Here is a 21623-nt window from a genome sequence, read left to right as displayed (position 1 = left end):
AACATTTTGGTGCTCCCCCCAGTGAATTAGCCTTTCCTTGTTCTTTAAAGGTCAGGCTGAATGACCTATAGCAAATTTGTCTGACTGAAAGAGAGATCAGCTCCTTATGCACTGATCAAAGTAAACGTGTTTCCTGCAGTGGGATACAGTTCGGTCCATAAATATTTGGACAGATAACTTTTTTTTATAATTTTGGTTCTGTACATTACCACAATGAATTTTAAATGAAACCACTCAGATGCAGTTGAACTGCAGACTTTCAGCTTTAAATCAGTGGGTTGAACAAAAAGATTGTATAAAAATGTGATGAACTAAAGCCTTTTTTTTAACACAATCACTTCATTTCAGGGGCTCAAAAGTAATTGAACAAATGAAAAAAATTAAAATAAAATGTTTATTTCTAATACTTAGATGAAAACCGTTAGCTGGCAATGACAGCTTGAATGACAGTCTTGAACTCATGGACATCACCAGATTCTGTTTTTTCACCTTTTCAATGCTCTGCCAGGTCTTTACTGCAGCGGCTTTCAGTTGCTGTTTGTTTGTGGGCCTTTCTGTCCGAGGTTTAGTCTTCAACAAGTGAAATGCAGCTCAATTGGGTTCAGATCAGGTGACTGACTTGGACATTCAAGAACATTCCACTTCTTTGCTTTAATAAACTCCTGGGTTGCTTTGGCTGTATGTTTTGGGTCATTGTCCATCTGTATTATGAAATATCTCCCAATCAATTTGACTGCATTTAGCTGGATTTGAGCAGACAGTACTTTCACAAAAGTGTCGGGAACGAAAAAATGTCTTTAAAATTTCGTAGAAAGTGTCGTAGCAACAGCCGACAAATTCACAGAGCATTTCTCCGCCAATTTTCCGACATGTACAACATTTTTGAATTAGAGTTGTTAAAAGTGGGCTTGGCTTTTTCGGCGCCACTTTTCCTGACATTTTTATGAATTACTCGTAAATTCATTTTTTTTACCGACAATTTTTCAGACACTTTAGGCTCTCCAACATGAAAATGTCAGCCAAATTGTCTTTTAAAAAGTCTTGGTAAATGTCGTTTGTACGATGAAAAGATATACAACATTTTAGAAAATTGACAGACTTACGAGACATTCAGAGATGGTAACATCTGCCTTTGTGAATTTGCCGTTCGTACGACATTTTACAAATTTGTCGACCGCCACTTCTGGGTTACTTATTTTACCGGCACTTTTGTGAATTCCCCCCTATGTCTCTGAACAGCTCATAATTCATTTGGCTGCTTCTGTCCTGTGTCACATCATGGATAAACACTAGTGTCCCAGTGCCACTGGCAGCCATGCACCCCCAAGCCTTCACACTGCCTCCCAAATGTTTTATAGATGATGTGGTGTGTTTTGGATCATGAGCTGTTCCACGGCTTCTCCATACTTTTTTCTTGCCATCATTCTGGTAGAGCTTGATCTTGGTTTCATCTGTCCAAAGAATGTTTTTCCAGAACTGTGCTGGCTTTTTTAGGTGTTTTTTAGCAAAGTCCAATCTAGCCTTTCTATTCTTGATTCTTATGAGTGGCTTGCACCTTATATGCACCCTCTGTATTTACTTTCTACAGTCTTCTCGTTATAGTAGACCTGGATATCAATACGCTTACCTCCTGGAGAGTGTTGTTCCACTTATTTGGCTGTTGTGAAGGGGTTTCTATTCACCATGGAAATTATTCTGTGATCATCCACCACTGTTGTTTTCCATGGACGTTCAGCTCTTTTTGCGTTGCTGAATTCATAAGTGATTTCTTTCTCTCTCAGGATGTACCAAACTGTAGATTTTGCCACTAATATTGTAGCAATTTCTTGGATGGGTTTTTTCCCCTCAAATCAACTTCAGGGCTTTTATTTTCTTCATTGATAATGACATAACAAAGGAATTGCCCACACCTTTGAGTCAATGGTCCAATTACTTTTGAGCCCCTGAAATGAAGTGATTATGTTAAAAAAAAAAGCTTTAGTTCCTCACATTTTAATGCAATCTTTTTGTACATCCCACTGAATTAAAGCTGATTGTTTCATTTAAAATTCATTGCGGTAATGTACAGGACCAAAATTAGATAAAAGTTGTCTCTGTCCAAATATTTATGGGCCTAACTAATTCTACAGGGAAATAAATCTCTATGTTAATATCTGTCTATACATCTTTATGCATACATTTTTTATTTTGAGAGCCTCTAACTTTTATATAACCATTAAAAATAAAATATAATACTTGTATATAGCATCCGGAACTTCTTGTACTTGTTATGTAGAAATTGTATTTTTATGTTGCTTTCTTGCCTATGGCAACAACGTATTAAAGAAAGCTACTTAACTCGTTTTAAAGAAAGAAACAAACAAATCAATAGTCATTCAATGAAATCTTGTTTTTTTCTTGTGAAGGCTCTGTGTGCACATTCAAAGGTCAGTACAGAATGGGGAAAAACTGAAGCAAAGTCGAATGCACTATATCAACTGATTTCTCATTACATTACAATGCACAGCTGCACACTTATTTTTCATTCCAGTGAAAATGTTAAAAAAAAAAAATGAACATTTTGGTAGGCAAACTGTTTGTAAATAACATATGTATATCAATATTTCAATTAGTATGTTATATGTTATATATTAATATTAAAGTAGTAAATTAGTATGTTATAGAATGGCTAATTTTAAGCAATTTTTCAATTGGCCTTCATTGTTTATTTATTTTTTGTTTTTTGATTATTTACCACCTTCTTCTGACTCTCTTTCCAGCTTTCAAATGGGGGTCACTGACCCCATCTAAAAACAAATGCTCTTTAAGGCTACAAATCTATTGTTATTGCTACTTTTAAATTACTTTCTATTCAGGCCCTCTCCTTTTCAAACATGTTTTGTTTTTTTAATAACTTATACATTAATAAATTCTTTTCGTTTTGGGCTAATATTTTAAATTGATGCTCTCTGTTTTAGGCACACAAACAAAGAGTGATGATAATCACAGGGCCAAACATGGGAGGCAAAAGCTGCTACATCAAACAAGTTGCACTCATCACTATTATGGCGCAGATTGGCTCATATGTTCCGGCAGAGGATGTCACTGTTGGCATTGTGGATGGAATTTTTACAAGGTATACCTGTAGCAAAGGAGGGAAAACTCAGATGAACGAAGTTCCCCTACGATTACTGAAATAAGATGGCCTGTGTATTCTTTTACCATCTCCTGGAGAGCCACGGGTTGCATATTATTTCAGACCTGTGGTTTTACATATTAAAACATTTTTCCCCTTTCAGTATAAAGATCCATTTCTGCAAAATGTGTTTCTTGGGAAAATAGTAGAGGGCTCGATTTCAAAACATCCCCATCAAGATGACATAAGAACTGGCCCTATTAGACAAAAATACTAATATAAATAATCCAATGAATAATTAAGGAAGCACTGGAATACAAATGGAAATATGTTGGGTTTTTTTTTGTTTGATTGATTGAAACATTGCTGAGCAATTTATCAGAAGCCAATGGGGAATGCTAGCTGTATACTTAGTTACTAAGTGGAAGGTATTAGTGGCGAGAATAGAAACAAACCTCTGTAGATTGCTTGGCCCTACCTTAAAGGAGAACTAAACCCTAAAAATTAATGTGGCTAAAAATGCCATATTTTATATACTGAATTTATTGCACCAGCCTAAAGTTTCAGCTTGTCAATAGCAGCAATGATCCAGGACTTCAAACTTGTCACAGGGGTCACCATCTTGGAAAGTGTCTCTGACACTCACATGCTCAGTGGGCTCTGAGCAGCTGTTGAGCTATGATTAGGGGCTGTCGCAAGAAAAAAATTAGGTTGGCCTGTAATATAAGATGATGCTACAGGGCTGATTATTACATTCTGAAGCTAATTGCACTGGTTTCTGTGCTGCCATGTAGTAATAATCTGTATTAATTACTAATCAGCCTTATATTATGCCGTTTATATTCTATGCTTACTGTATATTGAGTCGATCTCTATCAGCAGAGAAGAAGATGGGGAGCTACTGGGGCATCTTTGGAGACACAGATCTTTACTGATAAAGGGCTGTGGTTGCCTTGGGCTGGTACAGAAGCCCGAAACATTGTACAACATTTCTAGCCTACTTCTTTGGTTAAGCTTTAGTTCTCCTTTAATATATTCATATTGGTTGGACTTTATAATATAGAGTGGTAATTGGTAAATGCAGGTGCAAAAGTAGCACAGACCACATGGATTTTACTGCACAACTATTTCCTAGGAATACGATGTGTGTCAGGTCCCTCTATGCTCGTATTCAGATGGGCAAATGTGTGCAAACAGTGTTCCCTTGTCCCTAGCGTGCTGCACTCTTTGCCTTACAGCTGATGTGCTAATCTAGGAGCGACAGAAACAAGGGCACAAAGGAGACAGCAAGCAAGTATTATATTAATGGTGTTTTAATAGCTGCATTAATGTACCCAGTGCTTGTGCCTAACAGTTCTGTATCTATTGCTGACTTTATTGTCCTTATCACTAATTTTGCCTTCCCAACTTTAAACATTTTTTGCAACAAATATCTTATAAATCCAACTATCGTTTGTTATCTAATAATCTTATAGCATCCTTCATCCACACGCCATTTTGTATTGTCAAAATGAAATTGAATTGGACGTGGTCTTTGCATTTGTAAAAGTAAAAGGATAGTTCAAGGGGTGGTTGACCGTTAAGTTAACTTTTAGTATGTTTTAGAATGTTTTATTCCTAGCAACTGGTCTTTATAGTTTTTGAATTGTTTGCCTTTCTGTTCTACATCGTTTCAACTTTGAAATGGGGTCACTGACCCCGGCAGCCACAAAACTATTGGTCCGTGAACCGATAGTTTTATTATTATTACTTTTTATTCTTTATCATTTTATACATATTTCAGTCGCTTATTTAACCCACTGCCTGGTTGCCAAGTTAAACAAGACCATAGTGACCAGAGTTGCTGAAAATCCAAACCTTAACTATCAGGTTTGATTATAGTTATTTACTTTTTCTTCATGTCTTCATAGACATTACTTTAATATGCATATGTCTGAGCCAATCCCTTTAAAATGGTGTTTGTTTATCACAATCAATACAGTAAGTTAAAATCTAGGTGTGTTTAATTCACTATAATCTTTGCTACTTTCCCAAGGCAAGGGGCCAAGACAAAACACGTAGGGTCTTGTTATTTTGTTTTGCTGGTGACACTTGCAAGAGATTATAGCCTGAAGCTGCAGACAGTAAAGTTTTGATACAATGATGACCTGTGTTTGCCGTAACCAAAACAATGCACAAAGACTCTCCTCAGAGACATGTGAGTAAAGACACATATTAACAGAAAATATTCTGTGTATCAGAACTTTCAATGGAAGTTGCCTTTGCAAATGTAAAGGTCAAATGCTAAAGCGGTATTGTTTTAAATGCTAGTTACTTCTTATGCAAATGCCTACCCATTCATTCTGAGCAATGTTTCCAGTAGATCCTTAAATCCAGATGGAGTACAAACAAAAATAAGATTTTTTTGTAGAAATGAAGCAGAAATAGGTATTGTGTGGAAATGTGTGTGTATAGCCTTTACCTTAAATCATTAGTTAATAGGAAGCAGCACATAACTGATAACTTATATCTGCTTGATAGCACAGGTAATTCAGTGACTTAATTGATATGCAAGAGCACAGCCTGATAACTGCAAGAAATAGCTGCTCCAGCTAATAATATCTTATACATAGAAAATAAAAGTATTTCACTGTAAGCTGTCAGATGTTTGACAAGTGAGTTGGAAATTAGTTTTATATATATTTTATATTCCTCCATTGTAGCAAGGGTAAATATGAGTGTGTGTTAGTATACACACACACATATACATACATCTGTATACAAGGGCATAGTACTGCACATATCTGGTCATGCAAAAAGTTAATTTATGATTAAAAAAATTCTAATGTCTAATTTGTCACAGTGACTTTACTCATGGAAACCATATATATGGGATCCATTAACTGGTTCATTTTTAGATATTTAGATTTTTTTTCTCTATAATAATACTACTAAGATATTAATCATTACTGGAGGCAAGACAATCAAATTGGGTTTAATGAATGTCTAAATGATTTTTAGTAGACTTAAAGTATGGAGAAAGACATTAAGGAAAAATCCCTTATCTGGAAAACCTGAGGCTTCTAGCATTCTGGATAACAGATCTACACATACTTCTTATATGGTGTGTATGTAAGTAAATAAATATGTATAAGTATCCCTCCCTCTATAAACATTAAAGTTAACTTTTAGTATGTTATAAAATGGCCAATTCTAAGCAGTTTTTCAATTAACCTTCACCTAAATAACTCAAAAAACACAAATAATAAAAAAAATTAAAACTAATTACAAGTATATCACTCTGTACATTATAATAAAATTCAAAGGTGAGCAACCCCTTTAATGACAGGGTATATTTATCTGCTTTATGAAGCAAGTATGATGCAAATCTGCCCCAAAGTCTCACTGTAGCCATCTTGCCCTGGAGTTAATATCTTTCTCTGCTATACTATATAAAACACATAACAGGGCCCCACCAGGGTCGGACTGGAGCCTTGGGGGCTCACTGGTGCTGCAGTCCCCGGGGGCCCCCTCCCGACCTCCAAAGTCTTTCCCCGGCGTGCACATGCACGAACAATGCACATGCGCAATCACTGCTGCAGCGCAGGATCGGGTGTTTATGGGGCAGACGGGAGAGCAGGTCTGGGCCGATGGGGGCCCATGAGGTGCGGGGTCCACCGGGTTTTTTCCCAGTGTCCCACCAGCCCAGTCCAACCCTGGGCTACACAGGCATCTATAAACCATATTTTGCTACATGATATTCAGATGCAGACTGCACCAGTGCATACGCACTATGACATTTGCTCTCCATGCTGTGCTGTATTGCCAGCAATATATTGTATACGTTTATGTCTGCCTGTTGAATTAACATGAGGAATCATCAATAGGCGGAACATAGCAGAGGCTAAGTAGGGGCTGAACACAGATGCCTTTGAGCCTTTTGCCTTCACAATCTTCTTAATGTCTTCTGCAGAGAGCAATTACTAGGAAAAAGAATATAACATTGGCGGCATTCTGAAATGTTCCAGTTTGACCTAATTATTACATCATTTTGCTCTGATTCTTATGATAAAATGAGTGCTTAGCAATTGGTATGGTACATCCAAATATAATTCTGTCATTCTTATGCAATATGTGAATCTATTCTCTTACATGATAAGGTGCTAGGAACAGTTTGTTCTGTATAAAAATGCTGCACGACTGAAGCCTACACATTCTCTAGCAGCAACATGTAGGATTAGATATGGATTGGCATGGATAGTCAATGTCAGAACTGAACATTCACGAACTAGGTTCAACATCTACATAAAAAAATAATTATATGGGTGTAGAACCCTGAATAAAATCATGTTTTACCTAAATGTTTTGGAGCAGAACTGATATGTTCCATTCATTGCTGCTTCTCACTTTTATATGCCCAACCACACAACAAACAAACGAGAAGAAAGGTTGTTGCTGACTGCCAAAGCAGTGGATAGAGCTGTTTCTTCATGCATAACATGCCTGTGTAATTATTAATATTACAGTTATTTGGCTATAAGGATTCCCATTGGGCTGTTCTTTGAAATGATAGTTCCTCTCCAAGTTTAAATTTTCAAACAGTCATCTTTTGCCCAAAGGAGTTAAGCATGGATTAAATTAAAATCCTGTTACTAATTTACAAATATTTCAGTGCAATCTCTAAATTGTACATAGTAGATGTGCAAATATTCTATGAATAATGAATGTCACATGCTGATTGGTCCTGTGCGAGCGGGTTGCTAGGCGATGTATGCAAGCGCAGCTTGTTTAGCTTGAGATATAGGAGTTTAATAAAGGGCATGCAAAAGTATTAAGACTGGAAAGTAAATTGAATTTATATTCATATTATGGCCATAGCTTGGTATGCGAGCCAGCCAATTATTTATATTTTGGAGTGCTTTAGTAAATGAGACCTATTGTGTGATCCTTAATACCAATAAGCCCTCTTTTCTGTAGTGCATTGTAATACACAGTGCTGAGAAAAAAACATCTACATTTGACTGAATTGAACCACAGGATTTTTTTTTTTTTTTTTTTTTTTACTGTCTCCCTGACAGTAGAATTGTAGAGTTCCACAAAATTATTCTACACCTGTTACCCCTGTTTTGTACATTATTCTGTCTCAGAAAATCCTAGGGATGCACCGAATCCACTATTTTATGATTTGGCCGAATCCTTTGTGAAAGATTTGTCGGAATACCGAATCGAATCCGAACCCTAATTTGTATATGTAAATTAAAGGGATACTGTCATGGGAAAATATGTTAATTTCAAAATTTGTGCTGCTCCAGCAGACTTCTGCACTGAAATCCATTTCTCAAGAGAGCAAACTGATTTTTTTATATTCAATTTTGAAATCTGACATGGGGCTAGACATGTTGTCAGTTTTCCAGCTGCCCCAGTCATGTGACTTGTGCCTGCACTTTAGGATGGAACTACTTTCTGGCTCTCCTACTTAATGTAACTGAATCAGTCTCAGTGGGAGTTGGCTTTTACTATTGAGTGTTGTTCTTAGATCTACCAGGCAGCTGTTATCTTGTGTTAGGGAGCTGCTATCTGGTTACCTTCCCATTGTTCTGTTGTTAGGCTACTGGGGGGAGAAGGAAGGGGGTGATATCACTCCAACTTGCAGTGCAGCAATAAAGAGTGACTGAAGTTTATCAGAGCACAAGTCACATGACTGGGGGCAGCTGGGAAACTGACAATATGTCTAGCCCCATGTCAGATTTCAAAATTGAATATCAAAAAATCTGTTTGCTCTTTTGAAAAATGGATTTCAGTGCAGAATTCTGCTGGAGAAGCACTATTAACTGATGCGTTTTGAAAAAAACATGTTTTCCCATGACAGTATCCCTTTAAGGAAATGAAGGGTAAAGAGAACCTTGCATGCAGCGCACGACTAAAAACAAAATTGACTTACTTGTTTGTGTGACGAAAAGCCATGGGATTCTTCAGATTCGGTTCGGCCAGGCACTTGGATTTTGGCCAAATCTGAATCCAGCTGAAAAAGAACAAATCTTGGCCAAATCCCGAACAGAATCCTGGATTCGGTGCATCCCTAAAAAATTGATATTTGTTTTAGGCAGTTTTAGAGATTTAACACCTCCAGTAGTTGGTGTTGCCATCAATATACACAGTCCAGCCATTGCAGGAGAGAAGGGATTCAGAAACATGTTGTTGCTTACAAGACTTCCAATTGGATTGGATTGTATGAATTCTTTGAATTGAAGTGACACATTCCATAAACACAGTATGTTGGAAGGATAATCACAATTAAGCTAGGGGATAATGGTAAGAATATCTAAGCATTGCCATACACTGGCAATCCTGTATGGCATCCAACAATCTTAAAATCAAAGCAATAAAACAAAACTTGTGTATTTAAGCAATTTTTGCTTTGGTCTCTAGGATTGCTAGCTCTATGGTTATCAGCAGAGTGCAAGTGATATCTCAAGCAGCGGAAATAAGCAAAGGGGAATTAGTAGAAATGACTGCATATAGTAAACTTTGCAAAAATGGGTTGACTTGATAGCTATACTCAGTATTTATAGAAGTGCAATGCAGCTGCTGTGCTAGAACTGGGACCAGTGCTGCTCTTATTCCAATTATAACTCAGAGCACTTTAGGATTACCTTAGGGCTCATTTACACTCAATGTGGGTGCAGGGGGTGCTATGTACATTATTTTTGCCTACCCCTAGTTCTAGCCCTTTAGTGCAGTATTCAGGTGAGTGGGGGGGGAGATTTTGTGGTTGGTTAGGTGACAAGCAGGGGATGGGCGTCATTGGGGGTCAAAGTTCTCCTTGGGTGGCTTGGCACTGCAGGCCTGACTATTTGGGGAACTTACCACTGCAATGGATTTTACATTCAATCAATGTATAAGTTGTGTGTATCCTACTATAAAGTTGTTTTTTAACCCAAACTTTTTTTTTTTTAAAAAATAATCAACACATAATAGATGCATATATTGTTGTTAAACATGTGCCTATAACTTGTGAGGGGTAGCTTTTATTGTTTAGAAATAGGATGTGCTTACCTTTGATATCACATAAATATGCCAAATTAGCTTTTAAAAGACACTGAGGGATATTGTTGTGTGCACAGTCCGATATACCTACTTTTACCAGCAAATAATTAGATCTATGTGTGAGACGTAAGTTCTCTGCTCTCCATCTGACACTAAGTCAAGTCACATCTGACTTTTTTTCCTTCCAGCATGTTCCTCTTTAGTGTAATTAAAGCTGTGATACAGCAGTTCTGCCTCTTGGTTAAAAAAATTCTTCATGATGGCTGAGAAAGTAAACATGACACAGAGGGTTCATTTTCAGTTAATTAAAGCCATATAGTACATGCAGCTTCCCCAATTTGCATTAATATTTATCTATGGAACAGAATTATGAGCATTCTAGCTCAACAAAGTTAAAGTCTGACCCTGTTGGATAAACGACCCATGTGCAGTAAAAAGAAGTGATTTGCTCCATTTGTCAGGCACTGATTCTACAGAGGATCCCATGGTGCATTGCAACTGGAAATGCAGCTGTGACTTTAGAGCAGTTTGGGGGCTTTGGGCTGAATTGTACCTTAGTAAATAGCCTCCAAGGACTGTTAATGTCCTGTGTATATTGTATTCATAGTTCAGATGAACCTGCAAGGCACAAAAGTTATATCAGCAATAAACCAAATGAGATTTGAGCAGTCATTGGAGGTTTTTTTTAGTATCTGTAAATTTGTGATTGTTTGCACAGTAATTGTTTCCACAGTAAGAATAACTGCTTTTATGGGGCTCTTCATTTTTACTTGTAGAAGAATAGGAGCCACACATGATTGTACTGCAAAGGGGAATATACCCCATTTATTGAAACCAAGCGTGTGCCATCAGTGTTTCTGTGGGTGATCCCCAACCAGTAGCTCGTAAGTAACATGTTGCTCCCCAACCCCTTGGATGTTGCTCCCAGTGGCCTCAAAGCAGGTGTTTTTTTTTAATTCCAGGCTTGGAGTGAAGTTTTAGGGGGTTATTTACTAAACCTTAAATTTATCTGGTCAGGCTTTTTTTTTTCATGAAAAATAAAAACTCCAAACTCGATGCTGCAAAAAGGCTGAATCCAAAAATTTGCCAACTCAGACCTGTCGAGGTCCTGTATAAGTCAATGGGAGAGGCACCTATCCCAATTTGAAAACAATTGTGGTTTGCGCTGGGTTTAGCCCGATAATGCAAAAAATTCTGTGGTTTCGGGCGAAAACCTCCAAGAATTGAGAGATTTGGGGGGAAAGTCTGAAACAATTGGACGATTCAGGGGTTTGATCGATTTTATCCAGTTTTTTGCCTTATCCGATTAATTTGAGTTTTTAAATTAATAAACAAGGTCAAATCAGGTATGGGAGTTTGGTCATGGTTTTTTAAAATAAAATAAGGAGATAAATTCGGAGTTTAGTAAATAACCTCCTTAGTTAAATAAAAATGTGGTGGCTGGTGTACTGCCAAATAGAGCTCCTGTATGCTGCCAGTCCACACAGAGGCTACCAAATATCACATATTCTTTATTTGGCTCCCCTGGAACTTTTTTATGCTTGTGTTGCGCCCAAACTTTTACATTTGAATGTGTCTCATAGGTAAAAAAGGTTTGGGATCCCTGCTCTAGCTCATAACTGTCCAATTTATTATATGTAGTCGGCCCATTATTTCACATACACCATATTGGAATATAACCCCTATTATATTAAAACTATGATACAGTGAAATCTATGGAACCCTAGAGCAGACTTATTATGTTTAGTGGGCACATTATCTCACATGCAGCATATGGAGGACCAGATTATACGCAGGGAACGGGTTTATCGAAGCCATAATGTCACAAATATAAAGACTTTTCTGTTGCTTTCAGGATGGGGGCTGCTGATAATATACATAAAGGTCGAAGTACATTTATGGATGAACTCTTGGACACAGCTGAAATACTGAAAAATGCCACCCCTCGATCCCTTGTTATATTGGATGAACTGGGCAGAGGTACAAGCACACATGATGGGATAGCTATTGCATATTCTACACTTGAATATATCATAAAAAATGTAAGTATGACTTTAAGTGGAGCTCAATAGGGGAGATTTGTCAATGTTTTTCCTCACAATCTCTGTGTTTTGGCTGCTAATGTAAAAATAGGCAAAATATGTAAGGTAATAATTTAAAAACCATAAAAATGAATTCATGTAGACCAGTTGAATGCATGCTTAGAATATGTCCATCGGTAACCTACAGCACTAAACGTTTAAACATAGTGTATAAACATTGTTACAATGGTGGTGATCCAGTATGCTTGAGGTGCTGTCTGTTATTTACATTTCTTGCTATATCAGTGCCTATTTGGTGCCTAATTGTACCATCATAGTAATCCATATCAACCTTCTTGGGAATGTAGTGTTCAGTGTGTATTCCACTCTAAATGTGGCCATAGACGCCCCAATAATATCATACGAAACGAGTTATCGGATGATATTCGGTGTGTGGACGATGGGAGACGAACCAGCTGATATTGGCAGAAGACTTTGATTGGTCGGCTCGTCAATCGGGCTGGCTGAAAATTTTGATCACGCACCTTTGAAGGCACCCAAACATCGCCTATTGTTAGTGCTGAATTGTCAGATACAGTTAGAATTCTATTTTTTCTACCTGTATATCTGCAGATTCAGCTCTACATGTGTGTATTGAAACGAACGATCTTTCCTGGAAAGATCTTTACCAGGAAAGATCATAATTGTAACATCTATGGCCACCTTTTCTCTTCTCTGACTATGTCTTCTTCTCTTCTTACCTGTTAGGTTCATGCTTCCTTCTTTCCCCCTTACTTTCTTTATCTTCTCATGCTGTATCTGACACAGCTCGTATCTACATTTACATTGTCTTCCCTCTTTAATACAAAAGGCCTAGCAAAAGATGGGTCTTTGGGCACACTTACCAAAATATTCGTTTTCTTCTTTTCCTTTGTTGTTGCCACTTCATTTCTTGTCAACTTCTTCCTTCTCAGCTAATCATTTTGTTTGTTCTGTGTTTTCTCTCCCTCGTTATTTTCTTTACACTTTCTTTACCTTTTCTTCACCATTGCTCTTCTGTCTTTCTTTTTTTATATCCTGCACCCTTTTGTAACCACATCTCCTTTCCTTTTGCCATCCTACCCTGCCTATATTTTTTTTCTGCTGTCTTCTGTTCCCTTCCTGGGAGCCACTACACCCATTTGACTTTAGTTTTCTAAAATTTAGCAAATATTTACCTGGGCAGGAATCCATGGAAACCAATCCGATTTTTACTTTAATGGGCAGATTTGTCAAAGGTCGAATTTACTCGAAAATTCAAATATGCTTACAACTCGAATGGGAGATTATTTAAGAAAAGATTTGAACGTTTAGTATTCAATTGAATAGTCCCAACCCGAAAATTTGAATTGAGTTTTCCCTCCAAAAAAAACTCGAATGTCAGGAAGGCAATTAACATATTCAAATGGTTCAATGGAACTCTGCCATTGACTTGTAAATTAACTTGACAGGTTTTAGGTGGTGAATATCCGAATTAGAACTGTTTTCTTGGTTATGATGTAACTTTACTAAAATTTCAGCTGTTGATGAACATTGCTTTTTGGGTTGGTTGGTTAGTTGGTTGGTTAGTTGGTTGATTGACTCCCTGGTAGTGAGAAATGGATATGTATAATTTTAATAGTGTGCCAATATTGGCCTCATGCTAAATGTCCATTCACTCATGTCCATTCACTCAATTGCATGCGATTTTTCAAATTGCAAATGTGGTAAGGAACATGTTCTTACTCTACAAGGCTGAGCATTCAGTGATCATTGTGGGAGCACAATATGGTGTGTGGCCTGGTCTGAAAAAAATGTGTAGGAACATTTTTGCACTGCGCTCTACATTGATGTAATGTAATAAGATTGGTATATCTCATATAAGTAATTCTAAAACAACTGGACTTGCTGAGTAATCCATTGCAGATGTTTCACGACTCATCCGAGCAGCTTCTTCAGTTCACCGACTGGTATGGGAAGTCCTCGGTATATAAACTCTTTCACTAATCCAATCACAATAGCACGTTGTAACTCCTATCGCAGTAACTACACAGAATCAACACCTCTGTGAGTTTCAGATGTCGCCTCTCTGAAGAGTTACAATGTGCCATTGTGATTGGATTAGTGGAAGAGTTTATATACTAAGGACTTCTCACACCAGTCAGTTGAATTGAAGAAGCTGCTCGGGTGAGTAGTGAAACGTCTTTACTCAGTGAGTCCAGTTGTTTTAGAATTACTTACTTATACCATGACCTGGATGAATGCAAATCATCAGTCTTAATAAGTTTGACTTGCCATCAAGTCTAATAAAAGATGTTCACATCACCTCTTACAAATTTTAGCTGCATGTTAAAATTTTATATTCTCTTTGTTAGACCCGCAAAGTAGGATGAAAGTTACTGTTGCAATGCCTTCTGTACAACATCCTTTTTGTATGGTTTTGATAAGCAACAGGTACGCTTCCATTCTAATTACAGTGGTTTATACTTAATATTTTTTGGTATATTTAGGTCACATCGCTGACACTGTTTGTCACACACTATCCTTCATTGTGTGAACTGGAAAAGGCCTATGCTGAGCATGTGGGGAACTATCACATGGCATTCTTTGTTGATGAAGAGGAGGACATGGACAGCGGTTTGTGTGTTGCACAAAATATTACTTTTTAAAGGACAAGGCAACTCCAAATTAATTTAGCCTTGTAAAGGAAAACCTATTTCTAAACAACTTCCAATATACATTTATTAACAATGTTCAAATCTTCAGTTCATTTAAAGTTATTTGCAAAAACAATTGCTATTGAAAGCACCATTTGCATAACTCCTTTTTGTTACTTTTAAAACAATGTTGCAAAAGTCTTAGTTCCCCAGCAAAGACAGGTCTGTTCACCTTTCAAACACTTTTTTCAGTTCAGTTGTTTTCAGATTGATCCCCGAAATAAAGGCTTTTTTCAATTACTTTCCATTATTTATTTTTAACTGTTTTTCCAAAATCTAAGTTTAAAGTTGAATGTTCCTGTCTCTGGTGTTTTGAGTCTGGCAGTTCAGTAAATCAGGTGCAGACTCTAAACTGTTACAATTTTGCAACAAATAGTTGATACATTTCTCAGCAGCATCTCTGGAATATTAGCAACTATTGAATCAATTCTAACAGCTGTCTGTAATGAAACCCAGAGATTCTGCTCAGCAGGGACAAACGCAAGAAATGTATCAACTAAATGTATCAATTTAGAACAGTTTACAGGGTCGGCGACCCCCCCCTCTCAGAGCTGCTTTAGAAGGTGAAAAAACACACTTTACTCTTTAATATTGGAAAAAATGTTGACACATAGAAAATAGAAAGTAATTGGAAAAAGTCATTATTTCTGGTGATCTATTTGAAAACAACTAGTTGAAGTTGAACAACTAGTATGAAGGTGAACAACCCCTTTAATCAGCTGGTTTGTCTTACATTGTATCATCACCAGAATAGAAAGGGACATACACTGCTTTCAATAGCAATACTTATACAAATCTCTTCAAAAGCTATAGAAACTTTTTAATGAATGTATATTGCAAAGTTGCTTAATATTATGTTTTCTTTTAATAGGCAAATTTTTGGGGGGATTGACTTGCCCTTTAAATGACATCATTGCATAGGCTACAAGCTCTCCTGTATTTTACTACTGAAAAGCATATAATTAGTAATTTGTTGTAAATTTTGTGCATACTTTTACATTTTACTAGTCTAATCTAGATTGCATGGCCATACTGACCATATTTGTTTCCTGCACCACAACTAAAAGCATATTGTACGTTGGTGTTTGCCAATGTCCACCGAGGAAGACAATAAATCTCTGTAGACAATGGCCACCAGATACTTGAATGAGATACATAGTGGCTATGGCAGATAATTCTGCTGCTAACTTGGGTATAACCACAATCACCATGTTAAGAATGCAAAAAAAAATAACCTGTAGGTCAGATGATAATCTAAACTTGTTTAACCCCCCCATGCTAAAAAATTATTCCCTGTTTAAAATATTTGAAGAAATGCTCTAAAAGTAATGTTTGACACTGTATGGCACAGTTATAAAAGGAGGGGGTGGTGGTCAAAAAACTGTTTTTTCTTGTCTACAATTGCTTCCTGCACTCCCTTTTTGGGCTCAGCACTGTCAGGCGTGGGTATAGAGCACAAAGATTTGTCCCTGACTGTCAATCCTATGTAAGCAAGTGCAAGATGCAGAATGTGGTGGGACTTGGGTGTCCCCTTAAATGTCACTTGCCTGCACCACATTCACAAATTGTTTCTTTGAAGTGCTTGTAAATGCAAGCTCCATCCAGATCTCCAGGCAGGCATTTAGTACTGGGTTGCCTATACACAGATCACTGTACTTTCCGTGTTTTGCCATATATAAAAGGCACTACTGGTACCAGTTATATCTCCTGAATATCAGGTCCTGAGAAAGACATAGATGATTTTTTATAAACTGTTATTATTCCTTTAAAGGAGAAGTAAAGCCTAACTAAAGAAGCAGCTAGAAATGTTGTACTTTATGTTTTGAGCTTCTGTACCAGCCCAAGGCAACCACAACTCTTTAGCAGTAAAGATCTGTGTCTCCAAAGATGCCCCAGTAGCTCCCCATCTTCTTTTCTGCTGATTCACTGCACATGCTCTGTGCTGCTGTCACTTACTGAGCTTAGGGACCCACTCACAATATACAGTACACATTGACTATAAATGTTACAATATAAGGCTGATTAGTAATTAACCAGTCCAAAAAACAATTTTTTCTTCAGCACACCACTTACTGTTTCAGGGTGCATCCACTCCCAAGCTGCCTCTAAGTCAGCCAAATTCCTTATCTTGAATAATAGGATATGAAACACACCATCCTCAGGCTTTGCCTTTAAAACATTTTATTCCATGCACCTGAGGAAGGGGTTTTCTCCCGAAAGCTTGTGTGTGAATTCCGCTGGAATAAAATGTTTTAAAGGCAAAGCCTGAGAATGGTGTGCTTCATATCCTATTATTCATGATTAGTAATTAATACAGATAATTACTACATGGCAGCACAGAAACCAGTGCAGCTAGCATCAGAATTTAATAATCAGCCCTGTAGCATCAGCTTATATTACAGGCTATGTGTCACCCCCTGTGACAAGTTTAAAGTCCTGGATAGTGATGAGCAAAGTTTTTCGCCAAGTATCGTCCCGAAAATTATGCCCATAGACTCCAGTGGGTGAAAAAATTCTCTCTTAAGGAAAATATGTCTGGATTAAATGCATATTTTATATGATATACAACACTACTAACAGAAGGTTAGGACTGGTGCTACAGCACTGCCTTCATTGAGCCTCTGGCGTATTCAGAAGTGTTACAGGGTGATGTAATAAAACGTATTACATTTGCCCACATATAGTAACCCCGCTTCCTGCTGATTGGTTGCTGTGGGTTACTAGACCAGTTATAAACTTAAGACCATTTATTAAATAACCTGCTTAAAGTCTGCAACATTTTAGATTTGTATGATTTAATGTCAGAATTATTAGAGCTTTTTCTTTCCTTGCTTCAACACTTTTATTTTGCCTGAAACCTACCAAAGAGGCCTTTGCATTTGCTTTGTGAAGAATTAAATATTATTACTGACAGTTATTGTGGGAATACTTTATTAACTTTCATTCGTTTTAGGAGCCGACAGCGTGCAACAACCTCAGCATGTAACCTTTTTATACCAGATCACACGAGGGATTGCTGCTAGGAGCTACGGGTTAAATGTTGCTAAACTGGCAGATATCCCAGACAATGTTGTAGCAAAGGCAGCTTGTAAATCAAAAGCTCTGGAGGAGTTGGTGGAAATGAAAAGGTAGGCATAATATATATATATTTTATTAGTGTCAAACTGTCTCAGCTTTAAGCAGATCCTAGGATTTCAGCAAATGGTACATTAATGGACAGAAGGGCAAATATGAACATGAATAATAAAGCAATGCCCCTAAATACAAACTAAGAAACAAATGAAGTGCTTTCAGAGCAGCAGTTCCATGTGTTTCATGGCCATGAATGTATTTCAAGTTTTTGTCTGTTTTTCCAGATTTTCCAGTAGTGATGTGTGGGTCGACAAAAATTCTGCCCTAACCTGCCAGCTCCCAACCCGCCCCCCGACTCGAGCCCTACCACTACCTCCATTTATAGATCCGCCCATCTATAACATCACAAAAGGGGTGGGGCAGGCATGCGGCTATAAAAAATAGAGGCTACCGGAGCCAAAAGCCGGCAGATTAAGGTCGCAGGCAGAGAGAGCAGAAGAAGAACTTAACCCAAACCCATCAAAATATGTGTAAGTCAGCCCTAACCCTTCTGACCCACGGGTATCGGGCCAGCCCACACATCACTACTTTCCAACCACCAACATGTATATTTGAACAATTTATTACCCATTAACACAAATGTTTGTACCTGCCCAAATACCTTTAAAAGGGCCCTGGGTTGCATATTTGTGCAATCAGTATAAGGTGTTATGTCAGCATTCCTACTATTATACTTCTAATTGTAGAATTCAAGGAGCCTCTGTTGGAATTTTGCGGATCAAGGAGGAAGCTTAAAGTTCAATACAGTTCACGGTATCAAAAAGAGTTAGGGAAAAGAGTAAACAAAGTCTAGGCAATGGGTTAATCCAGGCAGCAAGAAATCCAAAAAACAGGCCGAGGTCAGTAACAAGAATCAAAGAATTTAGCAGATCACACCCAGGAACTCACAAAGATGAACCTATATTTGGGCAAGGTCTGTAAAGTTCTGGCATCTTAAATAGGCCAGTTTTGACACAGCATGCTGACGTTGCGCATCTTGATGTGCTGGTGTCCTGATGCTGCCTCCATTCTGATGCCTTGGCGTCAATACGTTGCGCACGGTTGATGCACTGGCATCAGAACATGCCATGAGGGAGTCCTTTAGGCTGCCATCTTGCTGAAGAGAACTGGAACCGCCATCTTGCTGGTGAATATTCCTTACACCTACAACCCATTCTGTGCCTCCATTGAGTCTACCTGTAACTGAAGCAATAAAGACTAAATGATGATTTTTAAGGCATTGTTTACTACAGTGTGTACGTTTGTTATAGACACGTTTCTGCTGGGTCTTTGTATAGCAAACTTTGAAATGTTTGCGGTTTTAATCAACCTATAGCAAGTCAGACCATTAGAATGTCAAATGAGATATAGTAGAGCCAGGCACTCGTGACTGGCTCTGCTATCTCTCATTTAATGTTTCAGCCTTCTATGGACAAAGGCAGAGTAGCAGGTGCGTACAAGGCATACTTGGAACCAGTGTTTATACAAAGAACATTAGAAAGTTTACAGGACAAGAGGCAAACTTTGCATTGTAGTGTTCTGAGTTTAAAAACGGAAAAACATCCAACTGCAATAACAATTGTAGCTACATATGTTTTTGTGAGAATCAGAGTTCAAACTCGTGTTTTTTATTGTTACATTTCTCTTTGTGATGATCTAACAGCACAGTGTTTAACTTAAATGGAGCATCGTAATTGAGGTGCAAGTGTTTCACTGTAACAAGGAGTTGACTGCGAGCCTAAATAACATGGTCCCTATGCCTATTTTTCAGAAAGAAGCTGAGAGCATTTGAAAACGCTTGGAGTATCAATAGTGCAGAAGAATTAAAAGAATGGTTGCAGATACCGGAGTGAAGCGTTATTATGAAAAATATACTGTATGTGCTATTTGTGTAGCACTGGAGTAATGGATGGTAACATTAATATGTGATAGTATTTATGTATATATATATATATATATATATATATATATATATATATATATATATATATATATATATATATATATATATATATATAATGTTACAAACAGTGCTTAATTTAGAGTAGGTATTTTGAATAGGTCTGGCACATAAATAGAAGAATAGATAGGTATCCTTTGCATAGTCTGTTAATCATGTATTTTGATGACATTAACATGGTACCAATTTCTCTTGTCCACTAATCCCCCAAAACCAAGAACTACAGCCGAGTAGAGTTATAGTACTGAAATGAAATATCTGATTGTGCTTTAGGTTACTCAGCCAGTGGAACCTGTTCCTGTATAAGCCCTACATTACATACTGACATTGAAATCTGAATTTTACCTCTTTTAAGAATTTCTGAGGGTGCTAAAATGAAAAAAAAAGTACTGTTTGTGTTTCAGTATATGGTGTGAATTCATGAAGACTATTTTCTATGGTTAGAATTTTATACAAATGTTTAAGCCATATCTGGGGGAGAATTCCATAGGTCAGGGATGTCCTACCTGCTGTCTGGCAGCTTTTGTTGGCTTAGATTGCTGTTGCTAGCCGTGGGCTAGGATTTCATTCTGAACACCCCTTATTATTTTATTATCCCCATCTCTGGTGGAGGACACATCTAATTAATATACTGAAAACATTGTAATATTTCCCTTTTACTTTCAATCCCATCCCCAAAGGCACATTCTCTTCTGCTCTTCTGATACAATTGGCCATTTGTATCATTTTAAACTACAAAACTAGAATATGGAGTCTCATAAAAATCATTGCCAGTTTTTAAAAGATGTTTTTTATTCAGTTCAAAACATTGTATGCAACAACAAAAAAATAATCTGCCATTTATTAGGTATTATTCGGTAATGGATCCTTGCTGTGTTTTGCAGAATAAATCCCATAAACTACCATGCAATAATGACCAATAAAAGATTTTCAACAACTAAGAGGAGCCTTGTTTTCTTTAGTTACTTCTTAGGCAGTGAGTTTCAGTTATAACAAACACAGCAATCAATTGTAACAAGTACGTAGGTTTAAAATCATTTAAAAATTAAAACAAATAATCAAACCAAAAGGACAGAGGTGCCTCGTGCCCCATAGTCCATGAGCTCCTCCCTTCTTATGAGTTGTGTTGTATGAATTTTGGATACATCTATGATTGTTTTGTGCACCAAATGAATATTTCATGTGTGAGACTGCTACTACTTATAGTAGTTATAAGAAATCAGAATCTCACAGAGTTTTAGGGGGGTATTTTTTAACGTTCGAGTTGTGTTTTCCATGAAATTGAGTTTTCAAGTTGATTTTTTTAGTCAAAACTCCCATTTTTGGTTACTTTACAGTGGTTGCATCCCAGCATTAAGGAGGCTCGTAAAGGCCACAATATCACCCACCGATAACAGATATTAGCCAATATATCAGTCAATATATAGGGGCCCATTTATTAAAGCTTGACGTTATCTGTTTTTAAATTGGAAAACTGATGTTGTTTCTTGACATCGTTATCTGTGCTGGATAATCCGATAAAGTCGAGCTTTCACTGGAACAATTCGATAAAGTTGAATTTTTGCGCGTTAATTGTACAATTCGAATTGACTTTTTCAACAAGAATTATTGGTAAATTAGTTACATTTGCCGATTGGAGTTTGGACGACTTTGTT

General features: G+C 37.3%; 1 protein-coding gene across 2 annotated transcripts in view; it reads left to right on the top strand.

Moving 5' to 3' along the window:
• msh3.L (mutS homolog 3 L homeolog) overlaps positions 1-20909 on the top strand; it is an 89712-nt gene extending 68803 nt beyond the window's left edge. For both annotated transcript variants that reach the window (XM_018264877.2, XM_018264867.2), the window contains 5 exons: positions 2958-3115; positions 11997-12183; positions 14691-14817; positions 17851-18025; positions 19780-20909. In XM_018264877.2, the coding sequence (XP_018120366.1) occupies positions 2958-3115; positions 11997-12183; positions 14691-14817; positions 17851-18025; positions 19780-19861 (729 nt within the window). In that variant the 3' untranslated portion in view covers positions 19862-20909. The remainder of the gene's footprint in view (positions 1-2957; positions 3116-11996; positions 12184-14690; positions 14818-17850; positions 18026-19779) is intronic.
• The last annotated feature ends 714 nt before the right edge of the window (positions 20910-21623 follow it).

The sequence above is a fragment of the Xenopus laevis genome, chromosome 1L (assembly GCF_017654675.1).
Source record: "Xenopus laevis strain J_2021 chromosome 1L, Xenopus_laevis_v10.1, whole genome shotgun sequence".
Classification (NCBI taxonomy): Eukaryota; Metazoa; Chordata; class Amphibia; order Anura; family Pipidae; genus Xenopus; species Xenopus laevis.
This window is presented reverse-complemented; position numbering and strand designations above follow the sequence as displayed.